We start from the raw sequence: 25,022 nt of genomic DNA on the forward strand, positions 1-25,022 counted from the left end.
GTCACACCGGACATGCGTAAAGGCTGTGTGAGAAGTGTCAAAGATCGTCTATGCTAGCAAAGATGGCTCACTGTGTGGGCGAAAAAAAAAGCTTCTGCTCAGTGAAAGAGGGTGTTACCCTTCTTGTATTTATTCATTTTCAGTTTTATGATTTATGGATGCTAGATGACATCTAAAAAAGCACATATAAATCAATGAAATGAAACAATCTTTACTTTCATATTGATGCTGTCAAACGATTTCATATTGAATGTGTTGTAATCAGTGTAACTAATCTGCAAGACAGTGGTGAGGTGCGCAGTAAGAGTAGCAGATGAATTCAAGGTGGGGCTGGGATTATATCAGGGATCTGCCCTGGGCCCCTTCTTGTGATGTCTCTGTAGACTATAATGTTTGCAGACAACAGTGTAACCTGTACTGAGAGTAGGTGCGAGAGAGCCCGGATAGGTGGAGGTCTTCTCTGGAGAGAAGATGAATGAAAGTCAGTAGAAGCAAGAAAGAATATATGCGTGTGAATGAGAAAGAGGCAGGTGTAGCAATGAAGCAGGAAGGAGAAGAAGGACCAAACGTGGAAAAGAGTCAAGCATCCAACATCTCCAGGATTAGTTGAACTGACATGTCTTCAGGATATAAGAGGATACATTTAAAATGTATCTTCATTAGACAAATACATCAATATATCCCGTCTTTTAGACATACAACGAAACTAAACTAGGAAAGCGAGCCAGTACTGCTCATTAAATTTGTTTTGTTTTTGTTGCAATTTTAAGGTCTTGTTAATTCAGAAAAACTCGACTTTTGTTTGTCAACTGATAGCAATTTGCCCTCTCACATCAAATCAACTCTGGATTGATTCTCCTTCATTGGTATGCTAGTGTTTAAACCTGCAGTAAGCCACCAAACGAGCTGTCCCTCAAGCTTTAAAGTTAACTAATGCATGATGGAGCCATGCACAGGCCTACTCACATGATTACTCTGAAACAACTTTTAGTTGCAGTGGTCATTTCTTTCGCTTACACTGGTCACTCAGACAGAGACACCTTGTTGCCACAGTGTCAAGTATTGATCAGTATTCCTTGATATTTACGTCAGACTGTTCGACTGTTTGCCTTTTATTGTGTGTTTTACTTGTTATCCATTGGGCTATTTATATTTCTTGCACAGTATGAAGCATCCACAATTCCAATGTATATGTACAACAAAATAATAAAAAGTAATTCTTTTGTATTCGATTCATGCTAAAATAAAGCCACTGCTAATCAGATGCCTTCTAGATGGAATTACATGGTGGACCAAAATGAGACCGTACCTTTCTGTTTTATAGAGCGCATGTGTTTTACACTCACTGTTGTACTGCTCTCCTGACCTCTTCGCTACATATTGATGATGTTTTAAATCACATATTTCAACTTTGGAATCATCTGATGAGGCTTCAGCGACCAAAAGATAGATCAGATGCATCCCATAGGTCCTGTGTGAAGTCGCTCAGATACTGCTTATCTGCTGTAGATAGTTTTGTTTGTTTGATTTTTTAAGAAGAAAGAAAGTGTACTTTATTGGTCCCCGTGGGGAAAATCCCTCTCTGCATTTAACCCATTCACTCAGTGAAGCAGTGGGCAGCCACTGGGCGCCCGGGGAGCAGTGTGTAGGGACGGTACCTTGCTCAGGGGTACCTCAGGGTAGTTGTTCAGGGGAATCGAACCCCCGACCTTCCGATCATGGGGCCACCACTCTACCTACTGAGCTATCCCTGCCCTTTGTTGTTATGCCTACTTATTTTGTCCTACACTTGTGCAGTTTCCTCTGGGTTTTTTTTTTTTTTTTTGGGGGGGGGGGGTTACATTTTTTTAATGTAATAGCTATTTTGAAATCATGTTGATTCAAAAATATCTGTTAAACTGTGTTATATTTTACATTTTTAATACATTCAGCTAAAGAAATGGGGGGTAAATGTGTTTTTGCATCAAGCTGCTACTAACAAAGGGCCTGAAGATATATTTTAAAATTAGTTCTTTGTTAAATTTTCTGTTATGTTTCAACACAACACTGGTTTATCATTTGTATTTGGTGCCTGTTTTATGCTTTAATGATTCACAGGTCAGTGTTAAATGGTTCAGTAAATAAAACAAAAAAAGCAGCAATTGATCAGTTTTCAGGCACCTTCAGTTCCCTCACAGTTTAACCTCTATTTCTTAAACTATTGTGTCGATTCTGGGAAATACGCATCAAAAGAGAAGGTCAGAAGCCAGACTGTTTTTCTAATTTACTGGTTCTATAACTTCTTCTGCCATGCTCTACTTCACACCTGACATACCATTATTTTATCTTTTATGTTTATTATTAATAAAAAATGACAAAGACCAGGTTGAAATTTTAGTTACACGGACATCGGTGGAAGTAGCACACTGGTTTTTAATTGAGCCACAGTCTGAAAATTACTGCTCCAACTGACAGAGATTTCTCATACACAAAAGTTTGGCGTTTTCTAAGGAAGCATTTGCATGGTAGAAACCGGAGACAGAGCACAATCTGGCAGACAAACAGTGACCAGATCAATACACAAGATAATGTTCAACGATAAGAAAGCTGCAATTCACACATATTGTCTTTGCAAAAGCCTTTAGAGATTTGACAGATTATTCACAAATCAATAAAAAAGGGGAAAAAACAGATATTTTAGTAGCAGCTGTTGTGTTAAACATTAAATCTTGTGTTTTTACATCTTTTTTTTTACATTATTATTTAATATTCATTATTATGCATGATGGATGTTATGCTTATACCGAACTTTAAATTACTTACAGTATAAAGCATGTAAAAGTCAAACTGCTCTATAATATAGAGCACTCCCTCCAAAAAGCACAGTGTACTTACAATGTAAGATGGGAAAATATTGTTTTTGCCTATATTTAAGTATTTGTGGGTAAATAATGACAATAATAAATTACATTGTAATTTCAAATAAAATACATTAAAATTCCATTTAATTACAGGACTGTATTATAAAGTATTATCCATGTGTTTGGACTCCCCTGTATTTGGGGAGAACATCCATCCATCCATCCACCCTCATAAGACTTTGTGTTACACTATCTCATACCGTACATTACCAAATCTCCATTTGCACTATTTGCCTATTTGCACTACTCTGCCTGGTTTGCACTCAATGTCATTTACCCTTATATTGTATATTGTATAGCTTTCTTGTTATATGTAAAATTGTATTATATTATTTAATTTTTTTTACTTTAAAATATTTTACTTGCATTTTTAATCACTCTTATATTTAAATGTTCATTTTCTATTTTATCTAGGGATTGAGAGTAACGAAGTTTCTATTCTCTGTATGTCCTGTACATGTGGCAGAATTGACAATAAAGTTGACTTTGACTTTGACTTTAAACCTGGCACTTTCTTGCTGAACGAAATCCTTGATATATGAAAGGAAGTGTTCCTAATAACACTTGCAGGAACAACATGCAGGAACAAGAAACAAGAGGCAGAGTGACAGCTCTTTCTTTTTTCCACCTCCTCCCCCTGAGAAGCAGATCAGGCGAGGAGGCGCGTAAAAGCCAATCGGAGAGCCTGCTGCAAGCGTAGATACATGGTGCCGTGGACACAGAGATAAAAATATAATAACAATAATGATTTAAAAAAAAATCAAATATTTAACAGTGTTTATCCACGATACGAGCAGTAAAATGTTCTTGTGTAGCCCATTAAAAATAAATAAATAAATGAAACCCCCCACACATGCGTTTCCTCCTTTATTTCCGTGCATTTCAGATGCCTTTTTCCTCCTGTTTAACCAAATGTAAGATATAAACTACAGCTCCCGGGGTGCCTCTGGTGACCCTTGCTTGCAGGCTGCATCAGTGTGATTTTGGCGCTGAGCTGAGGAGCTGGATCCACCGAGAATTTAAAAGAAAAAAAAAAGGGCAGAGCGCTTTTGTTAAACCGGAGGAAGAGGGTGCTAGAGATTATTATGAAGAAGAGGACAGGAAGGGGGTTGCGATCAGATTGAGGTTTTCGGGTCCTCGCACTGACGAAGAGCCCCGCGTTGGGATTGGGCAGCGACCAGATCGAGTCCTCCTCCTCCTCTCTGTGGAGAATTGCGTTAAAACGAAAAGGCCTGAGCTTTACCAACATCACAGGATTATTATTATTTTTTTATTATTATTTTGTACCCCCCTCCTTCTCCTTCTCCTCCTCCTCCTGTAGATTAAACGAGGAAGCATTGCTGGCTGGTGTATGTGTTTAGAATGGGACACGCTGAAGGTATTGACATTTTTTTGTGTATTTTCCTGCATCTTTCGACTCGCTATCAAAATCCGTGCTGCTGCTGGTGCTACTGCTCAGTGTTGGCCGCCTCTGCATGTTGCATCTCCTCGTTTTCAGTCGTAGCCAGCTTGCTTTCGGGCACATTTTCCCCCCACAAACCGTCAGTGATGGAGGTATAATCACGGCAGACAATTTGATTTAAAGGGGTACCAGGCAGCCATATTGGCAGCGTTAGCGTTAGCCTACCCAACATTAGCTTTCTCCCCCCTCCTCCCCTTCCACCTCCTTTCATCTTGTTTCATGTGCGCTTAGATGGATTAGAAAACATTAATAAATGGAAATGTGTCCCCGAGTGTGTCAGAAAGACATACAGCCACATCCCCGTCGTGTGCTTCGCCTTTTAACCGTTTAAACGGCTCCTGTATTTCCATTTCGATGCCTTTGGTGCCAGGTAGCTTCAAGCTAACATCGCAGGAAGCTGTAAGATCAGTCATTGAAACCTTGTTATGCCCATGCATGCACCCGTCTTTTTTGTTATGTTTGATTAAAATAACACATCTATAGCCAGCTATTGATCTCTGCCACACTATATATACACCCAAGTTATACTACAAGTCCTTATAGGAGACTAGTGACCGCTGGATGACATCTTTTGGATGTTTACATCACCGTTGTTCACCCTTCGCAAAGCTGCTAACAAGTTAAACCGCAACAAGAGGAGCAGATTACCCACTCAACACTTTAAACCTAATTAATTATATCAGCTCTGGTGGTTAAAAGTGTTCAGTGCATGAGGTCAAACCCACCTCTGGTAGCTGCTCTTTTGTTTTGTGCAAGCAGGCCACCATGTGTTTGTGTTGATGAAAATAAACACATAAAAATCACCTAAAGCTTGTGAACAGGAGCTTGCACGACCTCTCAGTATACACTACGAAGATGACCCGAGTTTGTGATGATAATATGGGGATTTATGGGGTCTGCAATTCAGACCACCCTGTGAGTTTATCACAGTAATCATTATAATGAGTATTCTGCAGATCTCCTCAGTGCATCTGTTTAAAAAAAAAAAAATCCCACATAATTCAAACTGCTGCTCTAAAACTCAGATTTGAGGAGTAGGAGCCTGGTGAAACTGCCACTGAAGTGATAATTAAAGTTGTGTAGTTAATGGTCAGCTAACCCTGAGTTTGTAAGGGAGGAGAGGTGTGTGCTTCTACAAGTCAGAGTTAGAAGTTTCACACTATATTATTAGCAGAAATTTCTAGATATTTTAACCAGAAAACAGCTGATACATGGCAAACCAATTCGGTAGATGGCTGACTTCTTTCCAGAACTTATGACAGTCCCGTGTGTTTATCTGCAGTGAGAAAGATTTACCAAAGCCCAGATCAGTGGTCATAAACAAAAAATAAACTCTGTTATTCTGATGTTTTTCTAGCTATTTTATTCGTATAATAATAAACAGTCCTTGTGTTTACTGTGGGAGCCAAAAAACCAGATGATGTAACTCTGTCTTTGCTCTTAGTTTCTCTTCATTTACAGCTGCAGTTTGATACGTTTCAGACACCAAATCTGCTTGGTTCCATTTAGAGAAAGGATTATTGTTTAGGTTTAAATATGCCTTTTTCATTGAAAATGAGGCTTAAAAAACGGTAACCGTGGGTTCAGATGTGACACCAAGTGTCAGTGTGTGACAATTTGGGATTCCAGAGTGAAGCTTTAATTTGCAAACAAGTTTGCTTAATACACTGCTAGAAAGTTAAATAAAAAAGGCCAACCCAGAAACACAGATGTGTGCAGTGTTAATCTGTTGCTCTGTGTTAAATAATCTGTTAATAATTCCTGAAGGATAGAAGCTAAGGTCTTGGTGACTATTGGCTGTGTGCTTGTTGAGCTTTCCTGCGGTTCATTCAGTTGTGTGTACCTCTGTCGGCAGGTCCAGTCAAAGAAAAAGACAGTTAAGGATGCAGGAGCCCAACAATGGATTTCTCCTTCTCTTTCATGCAAGGGATCATGGGAAATACAATTCAGCAACCCCCTCAGCTCATTGACTCCGCCAACATCAGACAGGAAGGCACCTGCGACACCGGCAGTGACCCGGGTGAGGATGGTGGTCCCTCCTACGATGCAGCCCTGGATGCAGAGTTTCCGTACCCGCCATCGGCTTCGGAGGACATGCCGCAGGTCCCCAATGGCTACCCGCCGGGTTTGGGCATATACGAACCGCAGGCTAAATTCTCCATGTACTCGCAGTTCCCCAACGGCTCTGCTAATGGCTATGGGGCCATACGGAGCTACGGGGACCACGGCCTCGTGTCGGTGGAGGGGACCGTCCTGAGAGGTCCCGGTCTCCAGGAAAGACCTCTGTCTCCCGTTTCACCCCCACTGTCCACACATCACCCACACCTCCACCACCACCATCATCATCATCCCCATCACCACCACCATTCGCTCCACATCCACTCAAATCCACCTCACATACAAACCCACTCACACCCGCAGAGTCCTCCACCGCCACCCCTGCCCACCCAGCATCACCTACACCAGACACCTCACATCATGACTCACAACCTGCCCCCTCCTCCCCCGTTACACCTGCCTTCGTCCAGTCCTCCCCCCTCACTTGTGGACAACACCCCTTCGTCTCAGCCCACGCACGCCCCATCCAGTGCTTCTGGTGGGGTCCTGAAGAAAACCAGCTCTCCGGAGATCAAGCTGAAGATCATAAAGACGTATCAGAACGGCAAAGAGCTGTTCGAGTCTGCGCTGTGCGGAGACCTGCTGCAAGAACTGCAGGTAACTGCCAACAGCCTTTTAGGCAACATTTCTTTTTACCTTTTTGTTTATTCTTCCAAAGATGCTTTTTAGTGCAGAAGATTAGGTGGAAATGTGGAAATCTGCACAGGTGCGCACAGTGTTGTTTTCTTTTTTTATTATTATTTCATATAATGAAAAAGATGCATGATCTGACTGCTATCTCCTTTTCAAAATTGCTTCAAACATTTTTTTTTTTTTCATGTGGTAGAACAGAGCTGAAGAACCTCTGATTCTCCAGAGTTTAATGTATTTTTAAAAAATTGCATTAATAATTACAAAATGTATAATGTTTAAGCTAATTTTTCTGCAAACTAGACTTTATAGTTAGCCATTCCTATGAGAACTAAAACTTTGAGGTACAAAATCAGCCCGGGTGTTCTCGACTAAGATCAAGAGCCAAGCCTATGAGCAACAAAATCAAGAGACGATAGTGCAGCTGGAATTACACTTACCATCTGAATTGATTAAGTGTAGAAGGAATGGGCCATCAATGACAACACGTGGGTTATTGATGAGTTTAAAAACTCTCCAGAAGCTTAAAGGCTGCACATTATCAGGATCAGCCCCTTTAATTTAATCAAAGTTTGGATAGCAAGATAACAAGAGCTGTTCAAATGGAGGTCATGGGGTGAAAGTGCATTTTCTAGTCTTTATATAATTTATGCATACATACTATCGTCATTTAGCTCTGGTCAGCTACTGCCAGAGGATTTAATAAAATTTACCAGATTTGAACGATTCTGGTTGAGGTTGCGGCCAATCTGCTGTACTGTCTCTCTGAAAAAGACAAGGACTAATGTTTTATATTTATATAAAGTTAAGAAAAACTTCTTACTTGATGTTAGAGCTGAAATGATTAGCAACGTAATCAATTAGAGGATCAAAACGAAAACGATTAGAGATCTCGTTCACAGCTAATGTTGAATACCAGATAACTGTGATGACCTTCAGCTCAGTTTGTTCACAGTGTTGCAGACAGTTCTTCTTTCTTTCTTTCTTTCTTTCTTTCTTTCTTTCTTTCTTTCTTTCTAGGAAGAGTAAAGATCACGTAAAAAGCACAAGTTTAATTATTTAGGGAACTTAATTATTATTGTACTATTCTTAGTTAGTGTATTGTCTGTCTTGTCTTAATGTTGGTTTAAAATGGAGCACTGTAACAAAAAATAATTTCCCCCCAGGGATCAATAAAGTATTCTGATTCTGATTCTGATTCTAAGGATAAATATTAAACTAATGCTGGTTTCAGCCTGTCAAAGAACAGAATTAACTGGTTGTTGCTCCTTTTGTTTTAAAAATCTTTAAATTGTTTTTTCTCACAGGAATAAAAAAAAAATGCAGATAAAGAAACTTTATCAAAATATAACAAGCATCTGAAGTTTTCACATTGTTTTATTGTCAGGTTTTTATTAACATTTGCTCGTGTTTGGCAGTCCTCTTTAACATGAGCACATGTTTCTTCACAAATCTTTATGGCTGTACTAACAAACTCGCTCTGTGTGTGTGTTTATTTTAAAACCTTGCTTTTAACTTTGTATGTTTTTATTAATGTGCGTATTAGTAAACCTAAAGGGTTTGCTGGTAAAGGTTTGTGCATGAGAAGAAAGCACACACTGACTTTAATCTGAACCGCTGCGTCCCGTGTCTGTTATTCCTTTGGTTTATAAATAATTAAATCCGAGAAAGACGTGTGAAACATAGTTCAGAGGTGCTGCAAACTAATTTGCTTCAGAACTTCAGTCTGGGGACATCAATAAATGATTATTTTAATTATTGCATAAACTAATTGTGTGTCTTCTACTATAACAGTTAATAGTTAACTAAAGCTAAACTAAAACTGGGTGTGGAAAAGCAGTTTTAGTTAAGTTATATAAAGCTTAAAAACTAGGCCTCAGAAAAACAGAACCAAGTTTAACAACTTGTCTACTTGGAAATCATACGCAGGAAATGTCCTTGGTATTAGTCTTTGTCAGTTTGGTGCGTCATTTGAACATGCCCTCCCCTATTGTAACAGTTAAAAAGATGGAAATTATGAAAAACTGAAGTGAAACAGGCAAACTCATTTTGGATAGTACCGAATTGAAAACAAATGCTCAAAACCAAACAGAAAGAAAAAGCAAGCCGAAAACTTAAAAAACTGTAACAATGATGCCTCATGTACTTTTTTAGACAGCCGCCCAACACGTAAGCTCGGCCAGTCCACATACAGCGTGGAACTTTACATTACATTTTGGCTTTCCTGCACCTTATGCTTCTGCTCAGTAAAGGAAAAACTTGCATAAACACAATTATTTTCCCATTTTAAAGACATTGTGTTCTTTAAAAATGCTTTTTTCCTCCCTTTTTCCATGTTGTCATGGACATTGTCAGACATTGATGTCAGTGTGTGTTGACAAATACTTGTAAGCCAAAAGCTCACACTTAGACTGGTCTAAATGCTCTATTTTGTAAATTTATTTTTAACTCTTGACTCCGTATGATCTCGAAAGGAGTGGATATCATTATCAGGAAGTGTGAAGGTCGCTTTTGCTTATGAGAGGCAGCCAATCAGAAGGAAGTTCACTTACAGAGAGCCCAAATGACAGATGATAAATAAACTGAGTATACCCAGGCTCAGTACTAGATAAATGAGGATTATTTTAACCATAAAGCTACTCTGCTGCAGTCCAAGAATAAAATTATGCGGATGGAAATGAACATAAAATGTCCTGTTTAAATCCCAAGACACCTTGGCAAAATAACTGTGCGTATTAATTGGAAATCTTATCAGTCCATTTATTTTTTAATGGAATTATTACCGTGCACATCTTAGTTTACTTTTAATTATTCTTCAAAATCCCTAAAGCAGCGGACATCTGAGGAAATTCTGAGTTGTTTCTTTTATAAAAACACAACAAAATGAACTGCCGTCTCATCGCAGCTGACTTCTTTCTGTTTATTTCCCCGTCTTCAGAAAGAGTCTCAGAAGAACGAGGCCGCTCAGGCGCAGCGCAGACATGAGAGGAAGAAGGAGAAGAGGAAAAAGAGTGCAAGACTGCTGCTGCAAGCTCAGGAACAGAGCCTGGACACGAGCCAAACACAGCCAGGTACCACAGGCCAGACAGAGGACACCCACGTCCAGCCGCCGCCAAAGGAAGCACCGCCGGTGCAGACAGAGAAGCCTCCGAAGACCGTTATTAAAACCGAACCAAAGACACCGAAGGCAAGAGCTCATGTTCACTCACCAAAGCAGTTTGAAGTCGTCGCAGATCAGCTGCTGTGGTTTGTAGTAAACATTTTGAAAACATAACAGTGACTTGTTCATGTTTAGGTTCCTAAGGTCCATCATCCATCAGTGATCCAGGAGACAGGCTTCTGTAAGGAGTTTGTAATAGGAGATCTGGTGTGGTCCAAGGTGGGTACCTACCCCTGGTGGCCCTGCATGGTGTCCTCAGACCCACAGATGAAGGTCCACACTCGCATCAACACCAGAGGTAAAATCCCTTAAACGTCTTTGTTGTTCAAGTTTAAGTGTGTAAATGTGTAAACACAGAAGTGCCGCAACTTGTTTTCTTTTCTCTGCTGCCGTGCAGGTCACAGGGAATATCACGTCCAGTTCTTTGGCAGTGTCGCAGAGCGAGCGTGGATCCACGAGAAGAGGATAGTCATGTACCAGGGGAAGCAACAGTTTGACGAGCTTCAGTCAGAGACACTTCGCAAAACCACAAACCCTGTAGAGAGACACAAAGTATGCACAGATGGGAGATTTATTTTTAAGACTTAAAGAAAACAAACTGTTTAAACAGAATTTTTGTTGTTTTCAGGTTTTAAAAAGATTGTTTCAAAAATCTTTAACCAGAATTAACCATATAGTGGACCTGCTATGCTTTTCCTTATTTTCAGCCACTGTAACAATGGTGGATGCTCATATTAAAGATATTAAAAAAAAAATTCAAGTAATGAGGTCATCGTATGTGCAAGTAATCCCTTTCGAGTTAAAAGCTCAGGCTTTAGACCTCTGCAGCGGCACACATTTAAAAATGTTTGATTTTGTTGAGTGGGTGAAAATTGGGATACTTAGTTTGAAAGAATAATGAGCAAGTCTAATTTGTTTTTAAAGATTTTTCCCTTTTCTTAATGAAGGCATATTCTGAGCTGTCCTCTTCACATAACATCATCATCAGACATCCCATCCTCACTGGGATTATAAGACAGCTTTATGTAACATCAGTGTTTATAGTGGGGATTTCTCAGTGCCACTTTTTCATCTCCCATGCTGATGGTTAGTAATCTGATGCTGTCTTTTTCCCCTCTTACACAGCTAAGCCAATAATAAATTTACATGGAGACACGTCTGAGCTCGAGATATCAGTTTAACCCAATCAGATATTCTTAAATCTCAGTTACTTGTCACATCTGTCTTCATGGCATGCTGTTAACTGAGGTTGTACCATGTAGTTTTGGCTAATGGAGCATCTGATTATATTTTCCCCAATGTGTTACCCACTATCTTTGACCAATATCGAATCAATACCAATTATTGGATCCGCACACCTCTTCTTTTGTTTTTAGTCATGTATGTAGTATGTGGAACACTTTTTTTTTTTTTTTAATTATTATTATTATTATTGTTCTAAAAACTCCCTGAAAAGCCTTCAGTTAATCCAAAATCATGAATGCCAGGGTTAGTACATGTTTATAAGTTCATGAGTTTTCTTTTTTTTCTCATCAGCTAATGAAGCCTATCCCTCAGCGGGAACGTTCTCAGTGGGAGGTGGGTGTTGGTCACGCCGAGGATGCTTTTCTGATGACGAGACAGGAGCGAATTGACAACTACACCTTCATCTATGTGGACCCAGACCCTACTGAAGCCCCACCCAGCAAGAAACCCAACATCAGACCTGAGAAACGAAGCCGGCGCTCAAGCAGCTCTATCAGTAAGAAGGAGGACCGAGATGTAAAGTCACCAGATAGAGAGCAGCCTCCGCGACGGCAGCTTCCACGGAGACAGTGTAGTGTTTCAAACACAGATGACAACGCAAACTCCCAGGCCTCAAGTGAAGATAAGAACCAGAGGGGGGACCAACGTAAGACCAGCTCACCGAAACAGAATGCCGGCTGTGATGCACGAGCACAGCAGGACTCTCCGCCTCCGGTCAAAACGTGGAAAACGGCAGCTGCCAGGAAGCTGCTGCCTCTTTCTATCACAATGAAGAGGCTGAATGTGGAGATCACAAAATGTGACTGGCCTCTTATCCAGAAAAAAGCAGCTGCCTCCCCAAAGAAGGACAAAGAAGAAGAGAAGAAAGAGAGGGTGGAGAGAGAAGGCAGGCAGCCCGACCTGGGATACTGCTCACCTGAGGTTGGTCTAACTGACAGAAGAAGATGTACACAGCAGAAACATCCTGTAAGCTAATATTCAAATGTTGATTTCAGCAGGACAGCAGAGCTAAACCTGAGCCCAGTCCAGAGGAGGAGGAAGATGGGGATGAAGGAGAGGACGAGGGAGAGGAGAGGAGAGATTCCCCAGCGAGTCGGAGGAGTGAAGAGGGAGGATTGCAGCAGACCTCATCTCCGGGATCACACCACAGCAGTCCGCAAGGTTGGCGAAACACAGACATGCAGAGTGTTTCTGTTGCATTTCTCAATTTTATGGATTAAATTGACAAAGTCAGAAAGAGATGCAGCTTAGTGTTTTGTTTTGTTTTTTTAGGTTCTCAAGAGAGGAAGCTTCAGCGGCGGTGTGTCAGAAGCAGGTCTGAGTCAGAGAGAGGCAACGATCTCGTCCCTAAGAAGAAAACCAAAAAAGAGCAGGTATTAGTCCTCCACAGGGAATCAGTATGCCATACCTTTCTCTCCCTGTCTTTTTTTATAGATTTTTATAGAATATAAAAATATAATAAAGTAAAAATTGAAATATGAGCCTAGCACTTCTGTTCACGTAACAGCTTTAGCAGTTTGAAAGCTTATCAGATGCTAAAATGCTGCTAAAAGGATTTTGTAATATGATAGAGCTTTGGGCAGCTGTATTTTTCCTACACCGCAGGAGTTGGCAGGAGAACTGTGAAATTGTGTATCTGTCTTCCAAAATAATCCAGGTATGCACGTGTTGAGCTATATTCAGATTTGTTTTGCAAACTTTCCTGAATTTTTGTGCAGGAATAGTTTCATTAAATTGAATGAGACAGCTTAGAATCCAAACTAAGAAGACCTGAGATAACCTGAACCTGCACTTTTAATCTCCTTGCAGGCTGAGATGGCTCCAGAGACCACGCTGAGGACAGGTTCACAGAAAGGTGAGCGATCATTCATTCACACACGCTGTAAATCATTTGTCATGGAAGCTCTTTGTACTTGTAGAAAGACAAAATCTGTCTCTTCTTCCCCCCCCCCCCATGTGATCGTGTAGGAGCTAGTGAGATCTCAGATGCGTGCAAGCCACTGAAGAAGCGAAGCAGAGCATCAACAGATGTCGAAATGGCTTCATCTCAGTACAGAGACACGTCTGATTCAGACTCCAGAGGCCTCAACGACCCGCAGGTAGCCTTGAATGACATGACCTAGGGCTTTTTTTCTGCACACAAAATATTTTTCTCCATTAGTCCAGAGGCTAAATATCCATACATTATTGCCATGCATGCAGAGATGTTTACTGTTCATAGTGCAAAATTCGATCTCAGTCATGTTTTCATTATCTCTGATTCATTTTGCTCTTATTGCATTAATTTATTTTTATTCCTGTAAGCAATAGGCCTGTTTAGATCCCAACATTGCACCCTTTAAAACCAGAAATGAGCACTTCTTAAGCTTTTACCTTCTTAAGGATGATCATTTTTTTTATTATTTACATGTTTTTATATTATTCTTTGGCTTCTCTGCTGCTGAAGAAAAGAAGACACTTGAAGCAGTTGATACTCTTTTTGTCATTCCTGTCATATATGTATTGTTATGATGACGTACAAGTAATTCCTGCAAACTCAAGCTCAGACTTGGGGCTGCTCATTTGCCAGTTTTTTCCTACTCTTTGATTTATATGTAGAGAGTGGATATTCCTAATTTGGTCATCTCAGGTGCGCAGCTCTGACTGTGAGCGCAGAAGCTTCTGTTTGCGAGGTACAGCCAATCAGGAAAAAGTAGGGTAAAGGGAGAGGAACTTAAACAGCTTGGTTCGATGAGGATACAATTCACAAAGGTCCAGTGTAAGATAAGAAAAAATGTCTGCACACCCGACGCATTGGTTAAACACTCTGGTTTACATTCAGTGCATCTCTGCTTCAGGGCTTATTTGGGAAGAGTCTTGATAGTCCAGCAGCAGCAGATGCAGATGCTTCAGATACTCAGTCTGTGGACTCTGGCCTGTCCCGTCAGGACAGCAGCACCAGCAAGAGGGACACTGTGTGCCAGGTCAGCGTTGCTCATGATTCGCCTCAGTTCTGCTCTTTCTTCTAAACATTTACAGGCATTGGTTGTGTGGTATATTTGTGTGGTATATTTTTAAACTGCCTCACTCTCTGTGTTTTTGTGTAGATCTGCGAGGTGTACGGCGATGGTTTGATGGTATGTGAAGGTGACTGCAACAAGCAGTTTCACATGGAGTGTCTCGGTTTGTCGTCCCCACCTGAAGGAAGATTTAGCTGCACAGAATGTAGAACAGGTGAGTGAATTCAAACACAACTACATATCTACCATCATATTTGCAGTGTTTGGCGCTTTTCTACAGCACGTTCTCTGACATTCCTTTTCTAGGGAACCATCCTTGTTTTAGCTGTAAAACAGTGGGCATGGAGGTGACGCGCTGCTCTGTGTCTGGATGTGGTTGTTACTATCACGAGGACTGTGTCCGTAAACTCCCGGGAACCACCAGCAGCCCAGGTGGAGGTTTCAGCTGCCCTCAGCACAGTTGTTCAACCTGCTGTCTGGAGAGAGACCCACAACGAGCCAGTAAAGGTAGAACAGCTTCCCTTTTTTGTCTGTGGCCTTTAGTAATTTCGTGGTTGAGTCTGTAGGGGTGTGAGCTGGTGATAGATAGAAAAAAGGTCATTAAAATGGAGTTTAGACTCCTTAGGTGATGATACTGACTGACTAATAGAACAAAGCTCACATTGAAATCAAGCTTGTGATTCTTTGTTGAAATATGTAAGAGTTAAATGCATTAGAAGTAAATAGGAGTGTCTTCTTCAGAGAAAACAGACTGTGGGAGAACTTGTGCCAGATTTAATGAAGAATACTTGGTGACAGCCTTGGCACAAACATCCTCTTCATGTCAAAGTTCAATTGTTCTGTTTGGTGAGAAGTACCTGGAGACTGTCGAGCACTGGAGAAAGTAAACTGGCTTGCTCCTGGAAAGGTCTTTAGGCGATCGTACATTATCCTGCAGGAAATATCTGCAAATGAGAAAAGATGCGCTTCGATGCAGAGGTGCTAAAAGTGATATCAACAACTATGATTTATACCAGGGGTGCGTGGTTCATTTTCCCAAGGGGCCACATGAGAAACTGGAACTGTAGTGGAAGACTGTAATAATAAGTGGAACTCAATTCTGCTCCATTTTAATTTTATCTCTTTATCTCTTTATAAGTGTGTCGTTGCAGCCCTCCACAACAATCCCAGTATGTCAGGGAAACCCTTAGGAAAATGAACTGATTTATACCTTTGCCATCAGACATGAAAGTCATCCAAGTGGGAAGAGAGGAAAGGCTGGAAAGGAAAAAAAAAACACGCCTAACACCTACCGGACACTGCTCTGGTTTTGCATGAAATTACTTTGAAAAGGACTGAAAGAATCATTTTCAGTGAATTATATTTTGTATACAAATGGGGAAAAAACTTTATGATTCAAAGAAAAATCAAATAACACTGATTTCTTTTCACATACCTAAGATCATTATGAGTGTAAATGGATGCAGGTGAGGACCTGTGCAACTTTGATAGGAGTCAAATCGTTTTAGGTTGTTACTTTACTGGATTTTTCTCAAGTCATGTTTCTCTGGTTCTTTAATCCACTTTTAATATCTATATATTTTTTCATGTGAAAATGTTAATGAGAGCAGTTGTACCAAAAAGATACATTTGCAAATAGCTGAAGCTTTTGTTTAAAATAAATAAATACAAATCAATAGTGCTTAGGCACAGCAGGCCATCAGTCTCTATAATACAGTGGAGAAAACTTTTTATGAAGAACTTATTTTAAATCCAGTCCCAGCAGGAGAAACTCGTGTTGTTTTGTTCAGTATATGTCTACACAGCCCAAAGCAGTGACTCTCAATCTTTTTGACTTGTGATCTCTTGTGTTTTTGTAACACTTTGTTCTATTTTAGATGTTGAAAAGTCACATTTCCCCTCTGAGCTTCTCAGATGGCTTCTTTCAAAAAATAGTTTATGTTCAAAAATTAGCCTTACCATTTTGTCTAGCTTAGTTTTTTTTTCCTTTTAAACCTGAGTAAATACTGCGCAAATCTCCAGGTTTTCTTGTGCCCTATGGAAAATCTATTGTCAGATTCTGTTTTGTTGTTTAAGTACTGTGAAGATAGATTTCAATAACTTGGAGCTGAAGTCTCTGTAGTCGGTTGTCTTTTTCCTTTTGCTTTCCTTTAATTACAGCTGGAGCCCATTAAAGGAATATGACCTATTTGTTTTTAATAGAATCTCAGCAGTAAAAAGAAGTGAGCAGAGCTGTGTTGTTAGGCTGAGTGATTAATTGGATTCCAATTATACTTCCATTTTTGTTTTTTAATGATCACGAAAAGAAGGTAATCTGCATAAAACAGAACAGTTGCCGCTTCCTGCATCTCGGATCTACAAGGACACCTCATCCTGTCTACTTCCAGCAGTGTCTTCACGTGACTCCAGTGCATGTCTTCAGGATGGCTTGAGGGCCTCTGTTTGCACCCTGGTCATAAAGACCCAGACCATGTGCACCTCTTTTTGTCTTTTACTTTTTTTTTTTAATGTATTTATTTTTTAGCAGCCCTAGAGTACAGTTGAATACTCCAGAATGATTACCTCCTACCTAATCATTTTTCCTTGACCTTCTTGGAGAACGTCACAAGGCCAAAGACATAAAGGCAAATTTATACCACGATTGTGGTAAAATCTGCTCTCTCTCTCATCTGTTTCCCCTCCAGGTCGTCTGATTCGTTGTATCCGCTGTCCGTTGGCCTATCACACCAGCGACAGCTGCGTGGCGGCAGGCAGTGTCATCCTTACTCACCACATCATGATCTGCAGCAACCACGGCAGCGCCAAGAAGAACGGCCTCCTCACCTCCCCCGTCAACGTGGGATGGTGCTTCCTGTGTGCCCGAGGTAAGCTTTCCCCACCCTACACACCGACAAACCCCCGAGCCAAAGGAGTGACGTTCCCCCTCGCCCCATGCTGCAGACACAAGCAGTTCTTAATTACCGTACACCAGACGATTTGAATCTTGTGGCGAAATCCAAGATCGATTCTTCTTGCCTGCATCATCTCATATTGTCATCTTTTTTTTGTTTGTTTGTTTTTTATACACTTTTAACCTCTTTTTGACGCAGTAACATCTCATTTAGGTATCTTTAATATTACATGTTTCATGTTTGGCTTTGTTGTTCATGGATAGCAGTGCTGTGTCTGTTTTCCATCATGATACTAATACTATGAACGAGTCGGGCTGTTACACTGCACTCCACTTAAAAGAACCACGTCTGTCCTGAGTGCCGATGAAAGAAAACATCCTTTTTTTCTTTGTGACTTTTAGCTCGTTTAAGCCTCACATTTAACTTCAAGTTGAGTGCACTGTCTGGCCTCTTTCTGTTGAGACCAACTTTGTTTTACTTTTGTTTTTTGTGCGTGTTACAACTGTGTATGAGTATGTGTGTTTGTGTGGCTGTGCACGCGTGTTTGTTCTTTCTCTTTTTGTAAACTTTGGGTAATTTTCGAGTTTGACTGCGGCTCACCCCCGTCTCTTCCTGTGTGTCTTGTGTAGGGCTGTTAGTGCAAGACCTTACTGACACCATATTAAGTTCATATGCCTATAAGTCCCACTACCTTCTGACTGAGTCAAATCGTGCTGAGTTGAAATTACCTATGATTCCCTCTCCTTCGTCAGCTACCAAAAAGAATGTTGGGAAAGGTAACTGAACAGTTTTTCTCTTTCTCCTTTGTCCCACTGGTCTGTGTTTGTGTTGTGCCTGCTCCCATTCTGACCCCCTTCCCTCCCTTTTTGTACACATCTTTCATTTCAAAGCCTTGAGGTGCAAAGTTAATTAACTGACTACACATGCAGTTAATTTTAACGCAGAGTGACGCAGAGTAACTTCAGCCAAGTTCCCTAACACATTAACAAAACAACAGTGGGCCTCATGCAAGAATTAAGTCTTGTGCTCTCATCCCAAGCCTCTCATTGAAGGGTTGCATATGAGAAGCCAGAGTCACAAAAGTAAAATTATTGTAAAATTGGTCTTTCAAAGATATTACATTTAGAAAGGCACAAGTGTACATCAATTCTGTTTAGCTGTGTACTGCTGACTCATTGTCACACAATAACAGCGCAGTAGATTAGGCAGAAATTGTGCTCTTGTATATAATAAAAGGACAAAAAAGGCGATTCTTTAACTGATGAAGCTGGAGTGAGGAATTACCGACTCGCTGGAGTTTGGTGTGCAATTATATAGATTGAATTTATTCATTTATGCAAAATGTGTAATATTTAAGGCAATCAATCCGTGGATATTGTCACTGTACTATACAACTAGGCCTCATGGCTGCGTATTCATATTAAAGATATGAAAAAGATACATTTGTGCTTGTTCATTAATCAACAAAATTAAAAGAGATGGCGACATAATTGAAATAACACATCTCATCTGCCTAAGTATGTTATTACGATAGACTATAAAAGATGGACGTAGCTTCTGGGTCTGAAAAGTAAAGCCAAACATGTCTTCTGTGGTAATGGTCATTGCAAAGACACTTCTGGTTGTATCAAAGTAAACGCGTTCATGACTTTACTGGCTCATTGACTTCTTTGGGGTCATATTGAATAAAACATGAATGTTGTTTTGTAAATTATGATTATTCTCAGAGTCAAAAAGAAGTGTTTTCCAGAATAAATGAAACCTTGCAGACTTTCCAAGACCGACTCTAAGGTGTCAGGATGTTTTCTTTTTGATGCTAAAGATACTTCTTTATAGCTTTATGACTTTGGTTGAATATTTGGGCATCTATGATGTGAGTTTGGCTGAGCAGACCGTTCCCTGACACCCTGGTACTATTTGAATGATAAGAACCTAAACATTGAAATGCCTTTAAACCTTTGTGCAGTACTCTACATGTATAAAAGGGAATAATTTGGCATGAAGTTAGAGGCGACAAATTCTCTCTGCAAAGTTACGATGGGAAGCAATGAAGAGGAACCAGTGTCACAAACACGGATACTGTTCAGCAGGATGAGAGGTATTTGGTTATTCGTCTTTTAAGTCAATTACAGAATAAAACCGCAGTCTCCAACCTTTTTTGCGTCACGGACCGGTTTATGCCCGATAATATTTTCACGGACCGGCCTTTAAGGTGTCGCAGATAAATACAACAAAATAAAACTAGTACCGGTACCGAAAAAAAGAAGATTTATTCATAACACACATGAAAAGACCGAGGAAAACCGAGTTAACAATAAAAATGATAACAAAATAATGCTGAAAACCGATAAAAACCCTGAAAACCATATATTTCACACCTGAGCCTCAACTCTCGCGGCCCGGTACCAAACGACTCACGGACCGGTACGAGTCCAGGGCCCGGGGGGTGGGGATGGTCAGTGCAAAGCTAAAAGTCAGACTAATGTGGAAAAATCTCTTTTTAACACAACTAATCTGAACAGCTCATGAATTTTGTTCACTCATCCTGTTGAACGTGAAAAGTTCTTATTTATCGTAGATCTGCTTTGTTTGTATGAGTGGTTCTTGCATGAGGCCCATCGTAAAATTGGTTGCGCATCAGCAACCAATCTACAAACTTCTTTGCTAAAATAGTCGGTTATAAAGAAAATAAATCAGTTTATCTGCTGGTAAAATAAAATTGGTCCTTAGACCTGCAGCATGGATGTATGAAGTCCCAATGCTCTGGGTTGGTTCAGGTTCTCTCTGTGGTTTGTGGAGCTTCTCGCTGCTGGAGGCGCATTGCTTCTCTGCTTCAGCACTCTGGGCTTGGTTTTGATTTGAAAGACCTCGTCCGGCGTCACCTCTTTTATGGCAACTGCAACTAAGTTTGTTTTTGACTGAAAATTTCAAACAGTATGACATTTTGGCTCCCCTCATGTCTTTGAGCTTTGACCTGCCTTGGATGGAATATAATCCTAATCATTTAGTACAATTAAGCAAAGAACTGTTTCCAGGTGATGGAGGTTAAATTACAGGGTTTTTTCTTCTTTTTTAAAAATTATAATTCTGCTATTGCATTTTTTTTTTAAATTACATTTTGGAAATGGAAATACTGTAAAGATTTGATTCCATGCAAGCTGGTCTGTGCAGAATGTGATATGTGTGATGGGAAGTTTGCTTTATGAGCTGGACTGCATGCCGGCTTTTTGCCAGTACTTTGTTATTTGAGTATAACCCTGATTCATTGTTAACCTGCTGGCTGATTTTTATTCCGGTGCTACCGCATGTATTTCCCATAAGACTGGTCTTGGTACAGTGCTCTGAATCTGATTGCCAGACATGCTGTAACCGCTGCAATAAAATGCTATACCCAAACCAGGAAACCCATGCAGGGTTTCCAATCATTTCATTCATGCCGTCAGGCTGTTACAGGAGGCTTCACTCAGACCAGAAGGTCCTAGCCTTAGTTTTTCATTTAGATTAATAGCCAGATGTTATTGTGGTAGGAATGTCTTCCTAAGGAACACTGTTTTAACTCACATTAGATGCTAGAAAACCACGATTGTATTCTGTATTTATAGACTTTGTACTAGTTGTACTTTTAGTTAATAGGCTTGTCTGCAAATGAGATTCAGAGTTTGACCAGGTGTTAAGGTGCATCACCTAATCATGCACTCCTCCTCTCTTTGCATACCCACCCCCTCTCCACAACGCATGCACACACACACACACACCACACACACACATACACACATACAAACACAAACACACATCCATACACACATACGCAAACACACACATGTATACATCCATACAAATGTAGGAGGCAAGTTGCTGTGCTGCGACTCATGCCCAGCTTCCTTCCACCCGGAGTGTCTGGAGATGGAGATGCCGGAGGGGTCGTGGTCCTGCAGCGATTGCAGGGCAGGGAAGAAACCTCACTACAAACAAATTGTCTGGGTCAAACTAGGCAACTACAGGTAGGAAGCACAGATTGGGGACAGCTGAAGGTTATGCAGCTGTCACTTTGTGGTATGGATGCATTTAAAGGATAAGATAGTGATAGTTTAGATTTCAGTGCATGATTTCTACCTTTTAATCCTATTTAAAAAACCACAGAAAGTTGATTGCACATAGAGTCTTCTGTGTCGTAGACCTCCGCTGTTGTCCAGAAACCCAGTAATGACCAGCAATACTGTTTCCTTTCTTATAATAATCCTTCTAGTCTTGATAATTTAAATCTGCCACAGAAGCTGAAACTGTTCAAGTATCTTTTGTCCAGAGCCTTAAAAAAATTAAGACCAACAATCAGCCACAATATTAAAACCACCTTCCTAATACCGTTTATGTCCCCCTAGTGCTGCCAACACTGTGTCTGACGCATCAAGGCATAGAATCCACTGAATGTTTCCTTTAGTATCGGGTACCATGACGTTAGCAGAAGAGCCTTTAAGTCCTGCAAGTTGCTGCTCAGTCAGAATGAGGATTTAGAGACTTTGGAGACCCAAGCAATATTTGTTTATTTAGCACTTTTTCCTCTCAAGAGTTACAAACTCCTTTACAAAAGCCAGTATTCATAATAAAAGGTTAAAATAAAAGACACTAAAATTAAACGGAGCAGAAGACAAAAGAAATCATCATCAATCTGTGAAGATAGTCATTCTCCATTCCTGCTAGAAAACACCATCAGAGTGAACGGCTGCAATGAAGTTATGTATCTGGTCATGCAACAGTGTTTGTTCCATGTCATCGTAACAACCACATGAATACAAAAAACACTGATAGATGCATCACACTGTCTCTGTCAGCTGTTATTCTTTCCATAGTGCATCCTAACTGCCATGTCCGTGCGCCCCAGGGTGGCTACAATGTAGCTTGCCATCACCAGTGTGTGAATGTGTGTGTGAATGGGTGGATGACTGGATGTGTAAAGCGCTTTGGGGTCCTTAGGGACTAGTAAAGCGCTATACAAATACAGGCCATTTACCATTTCTTCCCCAGGTAAACAACACACACTCACCCAGCCGTTCACATGACGTAAAGAAGACATGATTCATCAGACTAGACAACCAGTGATCCATTTTTGATGCTCACATGACCACTGCTTGTGCTTAAAGCTAGCATGAGAGTGCTGACTGTTTTATTCATCAGTCTCTCATGACCACCATTAAGAGTTTCACTTATTTGTGCTACAGTAGCTAATCTGGCAGATCAGCTACACAGGACAGCCTTTATTCCTCAGTGTTATCAGAGACCGTAATCTCAGTTGTCTGCTTGTATTCCCATGGGCCTCTGTTGGTAAATGCTGTGTACTGGCAACGCAAAACAGGACATGCATCGCAGTTTGTCTCTTAAATCTTTGAGAGACACACAACCTATTTTTTCAGCTTCTAACACATACGTTTTAAGAATAGACTGTTAACCAGCTGCCTAATATATCCCACCCCATCATAGAGGATCTTGTAACTAGACTATTTTATTTAGCTGAGCTGTCAGTGGTTTAAACGATCTGTTTTTTACTTGCGTCTGCAGCAGGAAGAAATCTAATATGAGCCTGAGAACCGCAAACATGTCAGGGGGGTGCGTGCATGCAGATTGTTGGTCTTGGTCTGTTTAAACTCGGTGTAGCACATTGTTTTCACACCTCATGGGGAAACAGGATGTGATAATATAAATGCAGGTATTCAGGAAACACTGAGCAGTGCTTTTCGCTCTCACACTGACTGTCAGTCAGGCTCAATATTTGTCTCACAGTTTAGAATCTTCTGGCAGATTAAAGGTGTGCACACAGATAATTATTAATCTGTTGATGAAGCAGCTCTGAATTTGATTTAAAAAAACAAAATTTCTAGGCAGAAACAAATAAATACAGTATTTCCTCTCTAAGTCATGGTTCACCTTTTCGAGGACTCGCTGCATCGTGGATTTATCTGTAAATTTAGATTGTGGAATTTCATATCACAGGCTTCTGTGGCCTATAGGTATTTTTATTCTTATTCACTTTTGCCCTTGATTTTCTAATGATGTCCCTTGCTTGCCAGGTGGTGGCCTGCAGAGATCTGCAACCCTCGCCTGGTGCCATCAAACATTCAGAGTCTTCGGCACGATATTGGTGACTTCCCGGTTTTCTTCTTTGGCTCCCATGACTACTACTGGATCAACCAAGGCCGCGTCTTCCCATATGTGGAGAATGACAAGAACTTTGTCACAGGACAGATCAATATTAACAAAACCTTCAAGAAAGGTAACATATTCCTAAAATCCTTCCTTCTAATCTGTTGTGATATCACTTCAAGCCAAAAGAAAAGATGATTTTCTGAGTCGCTATTCATCTTTTAGCTCTGGAAGAAGCAGCCCGGCGCTTTCAGGAGCTTAAGGCGCAGAGGGAGAGCAGGGAGGCTCTAAAGCAGGACCGCAATTCTCGCAAACCACCACCCTACAAGTTCATCAAGGTGAGCAGATGGAAAGACCAAAAGGTGGTTATAAGTTTTGATCGTCAAGTTTTCAGGGTTGTTACTAATTCTGTGGCTGCTTTGTTTTCCTGTCAGTCCAACAAGCCTGTGGGGAAAGTTCAGGTGCACGTGGCCGACTTGTCAGAAATTCAGCGATGCAACTGCAAGCCAGCAGACGAGCATCCCTGCAGCCTGGAGTCCCAGTGTCTCAACCGCATGCTGCAGTACGAGTGTCACCCACAGGTCTGCGTGCATCTTTGGGTTTTTATGTCATTTGTGTTTCAGGTAATAAAATCTAACTTTTAACTTTCTGTGGTTGGTTGTGCTCCTGTGATCAGGTGTGCCCTGCAGGAGACAGCTGTGAGAATCAGTGTTTCTCCAAACGGCTGTATGCAGAAACAGAAGTGATAAAGACGGAAGGGTGTGGCTGGGGCCTCAGGACAAACCAGGCACTGAAGAAGGTGGGCGCTGCACTTAAAATGCAGACCTTTCATCTAAAGAGCATCAGCACATCTGATTTGTATTTGCTACAAGCTGAAATGTTAAATAAAGCAATCTAAATTAGTTTAACAATCAAATTAAACATAGAAAAATACTGAAAAATAAAAAAACTGAATAGATTACAATAAAAGCTCTTCTTATTAATCTTGCAAGCTGCCTACCCTGCAGAAAAGCTTTTAAACGCCCCAGTGTCTGTGATATTTGTTAACATATGTTCATTTATGCTATAAGTATCTTCTTCTGCATACAAACAAAAACATCTGAGTGCAGTAGCAGTTTCTAGATATGTAAATTCAAAAATCTAGAAATCAGTTTCATCTGCCAGGCAAGAGTGTAAAAGTTCAGCAAATCAGTGGTTCTCATATGTGTGTTTGTTATTTGTTGTCAGTCTGCTTCCTAGCAATAAGTAATTTTTAAGTGCGTGTCTGTGTAATAACTAAAACAATATAAATGTGTTTGTTGTTTCCTGCAGGGTGACTTTGTGGCCGAGTATGTGGGAGAGGTGATAGACTCAGAAGAGTGCCAGCAGCGAATCAAACGTGCCCATGAAAATCATGTGACCAACTTCTACATGCTCACCCTCACCAAGGTAACATCTGTGACGTTTACTGGACACTCAGGATACACAATGCTAACAACAATA

At 40.6% G+C, this 25,022-nt stretch overlaps 1 protein-coding gene across 3 annotated transcripts in view; it reads left to right on the forward strand.

Moving 5' to 3' along the window:
• Nucleotides 1-3,701: 3,701 nt before the first annotated feature.
• nsd3 (nuclear receptor binding SET domain protein 3) overlaps nucleotides 3,702-25,022 on the forward strand; it is a 28,586-nt gene continuing 7,265 nt past the window's right edge. The window contains exons 1-21 of one of the 3 annotated variants that reach the window (XM_085426000.1): nucleotides 3,702-4,278; nucleotides 6,218-7,077; nucleotides 10,049-10,297; nucleotides 10,406-10,568; nucleotides 10,668-10,822; nucleotides 11,807-12,436; nucleotides 12,514-12,676; nucleotides 12,788-12,888; nucleotides 13,325-13,370; nucleotides 13,484-13,614; nucleotides 14,353-14,478; nucleotides 14,602-14,728; nucleotides 14,821-15,021; nucleotides 17,199-17,378; nucleotides 18,035-18,181; nucleotides 21,250-21,406; nucleotides 23,468-23,670; nucleotides 23,766-23,878; nucleotides 23,975-24,121; nucleotides 24,217-24,339; nucleotides 24,852-24,968. In XM_085426000.1, the coding sequence (XP_085282126.1) occupies nucleotides 6,262-7,077; nucleotides 10,049-10,297; nucleotides 10,406-10,568; nucleotides 10,668-10,822; nucleotides 11,807-12,436; nucleotides 12,514-12,676; nucleotides 12,788-12,888; nucleotides 13,325-13,370; nucleotides 13,484-13,614; nucleotides 14,353-14,478; nucleotides 14,602-14,728; nucleotides 14,821-15,021; nucleotides 17,199-17,378; nucleotides 18,035-18,181; nucleotides 21,250-21,406; nucleotides 23,468-23,670; nucleotides 23,766-23,878; nucleotides 23,975-24,121; nucleotides 24,217-24,339; nucleotides 24,852-24,968 (4,095 nt within the window). In that variant the 5' untranslated portion in view covers nucleotides 3,702-4,278; nucleotides 6,218-6,261. Of the gene's footprint in view, nucleotides 4,279-6,217; nucleotides 7,078-10,048; nucleotides 10,298-10,405; nucleotides 10,569-10,667; nucleotides 10,823-11,806; nucleotides 12,437-12,510; nucleotides 12,677-12,787; nucleotides 12,889-13,324; nucleotides 13,371-13,483; nucleotides 13,615-14,352; nucleotides 14,479-14,601; nucleotides 14,729-14,820; nucleotides 15,022-17,198; nucleotides 17,379-18,034; nucleotides 18,182-21,249; nucleotides 21,407-23,467; nucleotides 23,671-23,765; nucleotides 23,879-23,974; nucleotides 24,122-24,216; nucleotides 24,340-24,851; nucleotides 24,969-25,022 lie in introns of all 3 variants that reach the window. The other 2 variants (XM_085425999.1, XM_085426001.1) reach the window with 2 other exon arrangements.

The sequence above is a fragment of the Rhamphochromis longiceps genome, linkage group LG12 (genome assembly GCF_057381845.1).
Source record: "Rhamphochromis longiceps isolate RC_006_pf linkage group LG12, R_longiceps_female_GT1.1, whole genome shotgun sequence".
Classification (NCBI taxonomy): Eukaryota; Metazoa; Chordata; class Actinopteri; order Cichliformes; family Cichlidae; genus Rhamphochromis; species Rhamphochromis longiceps.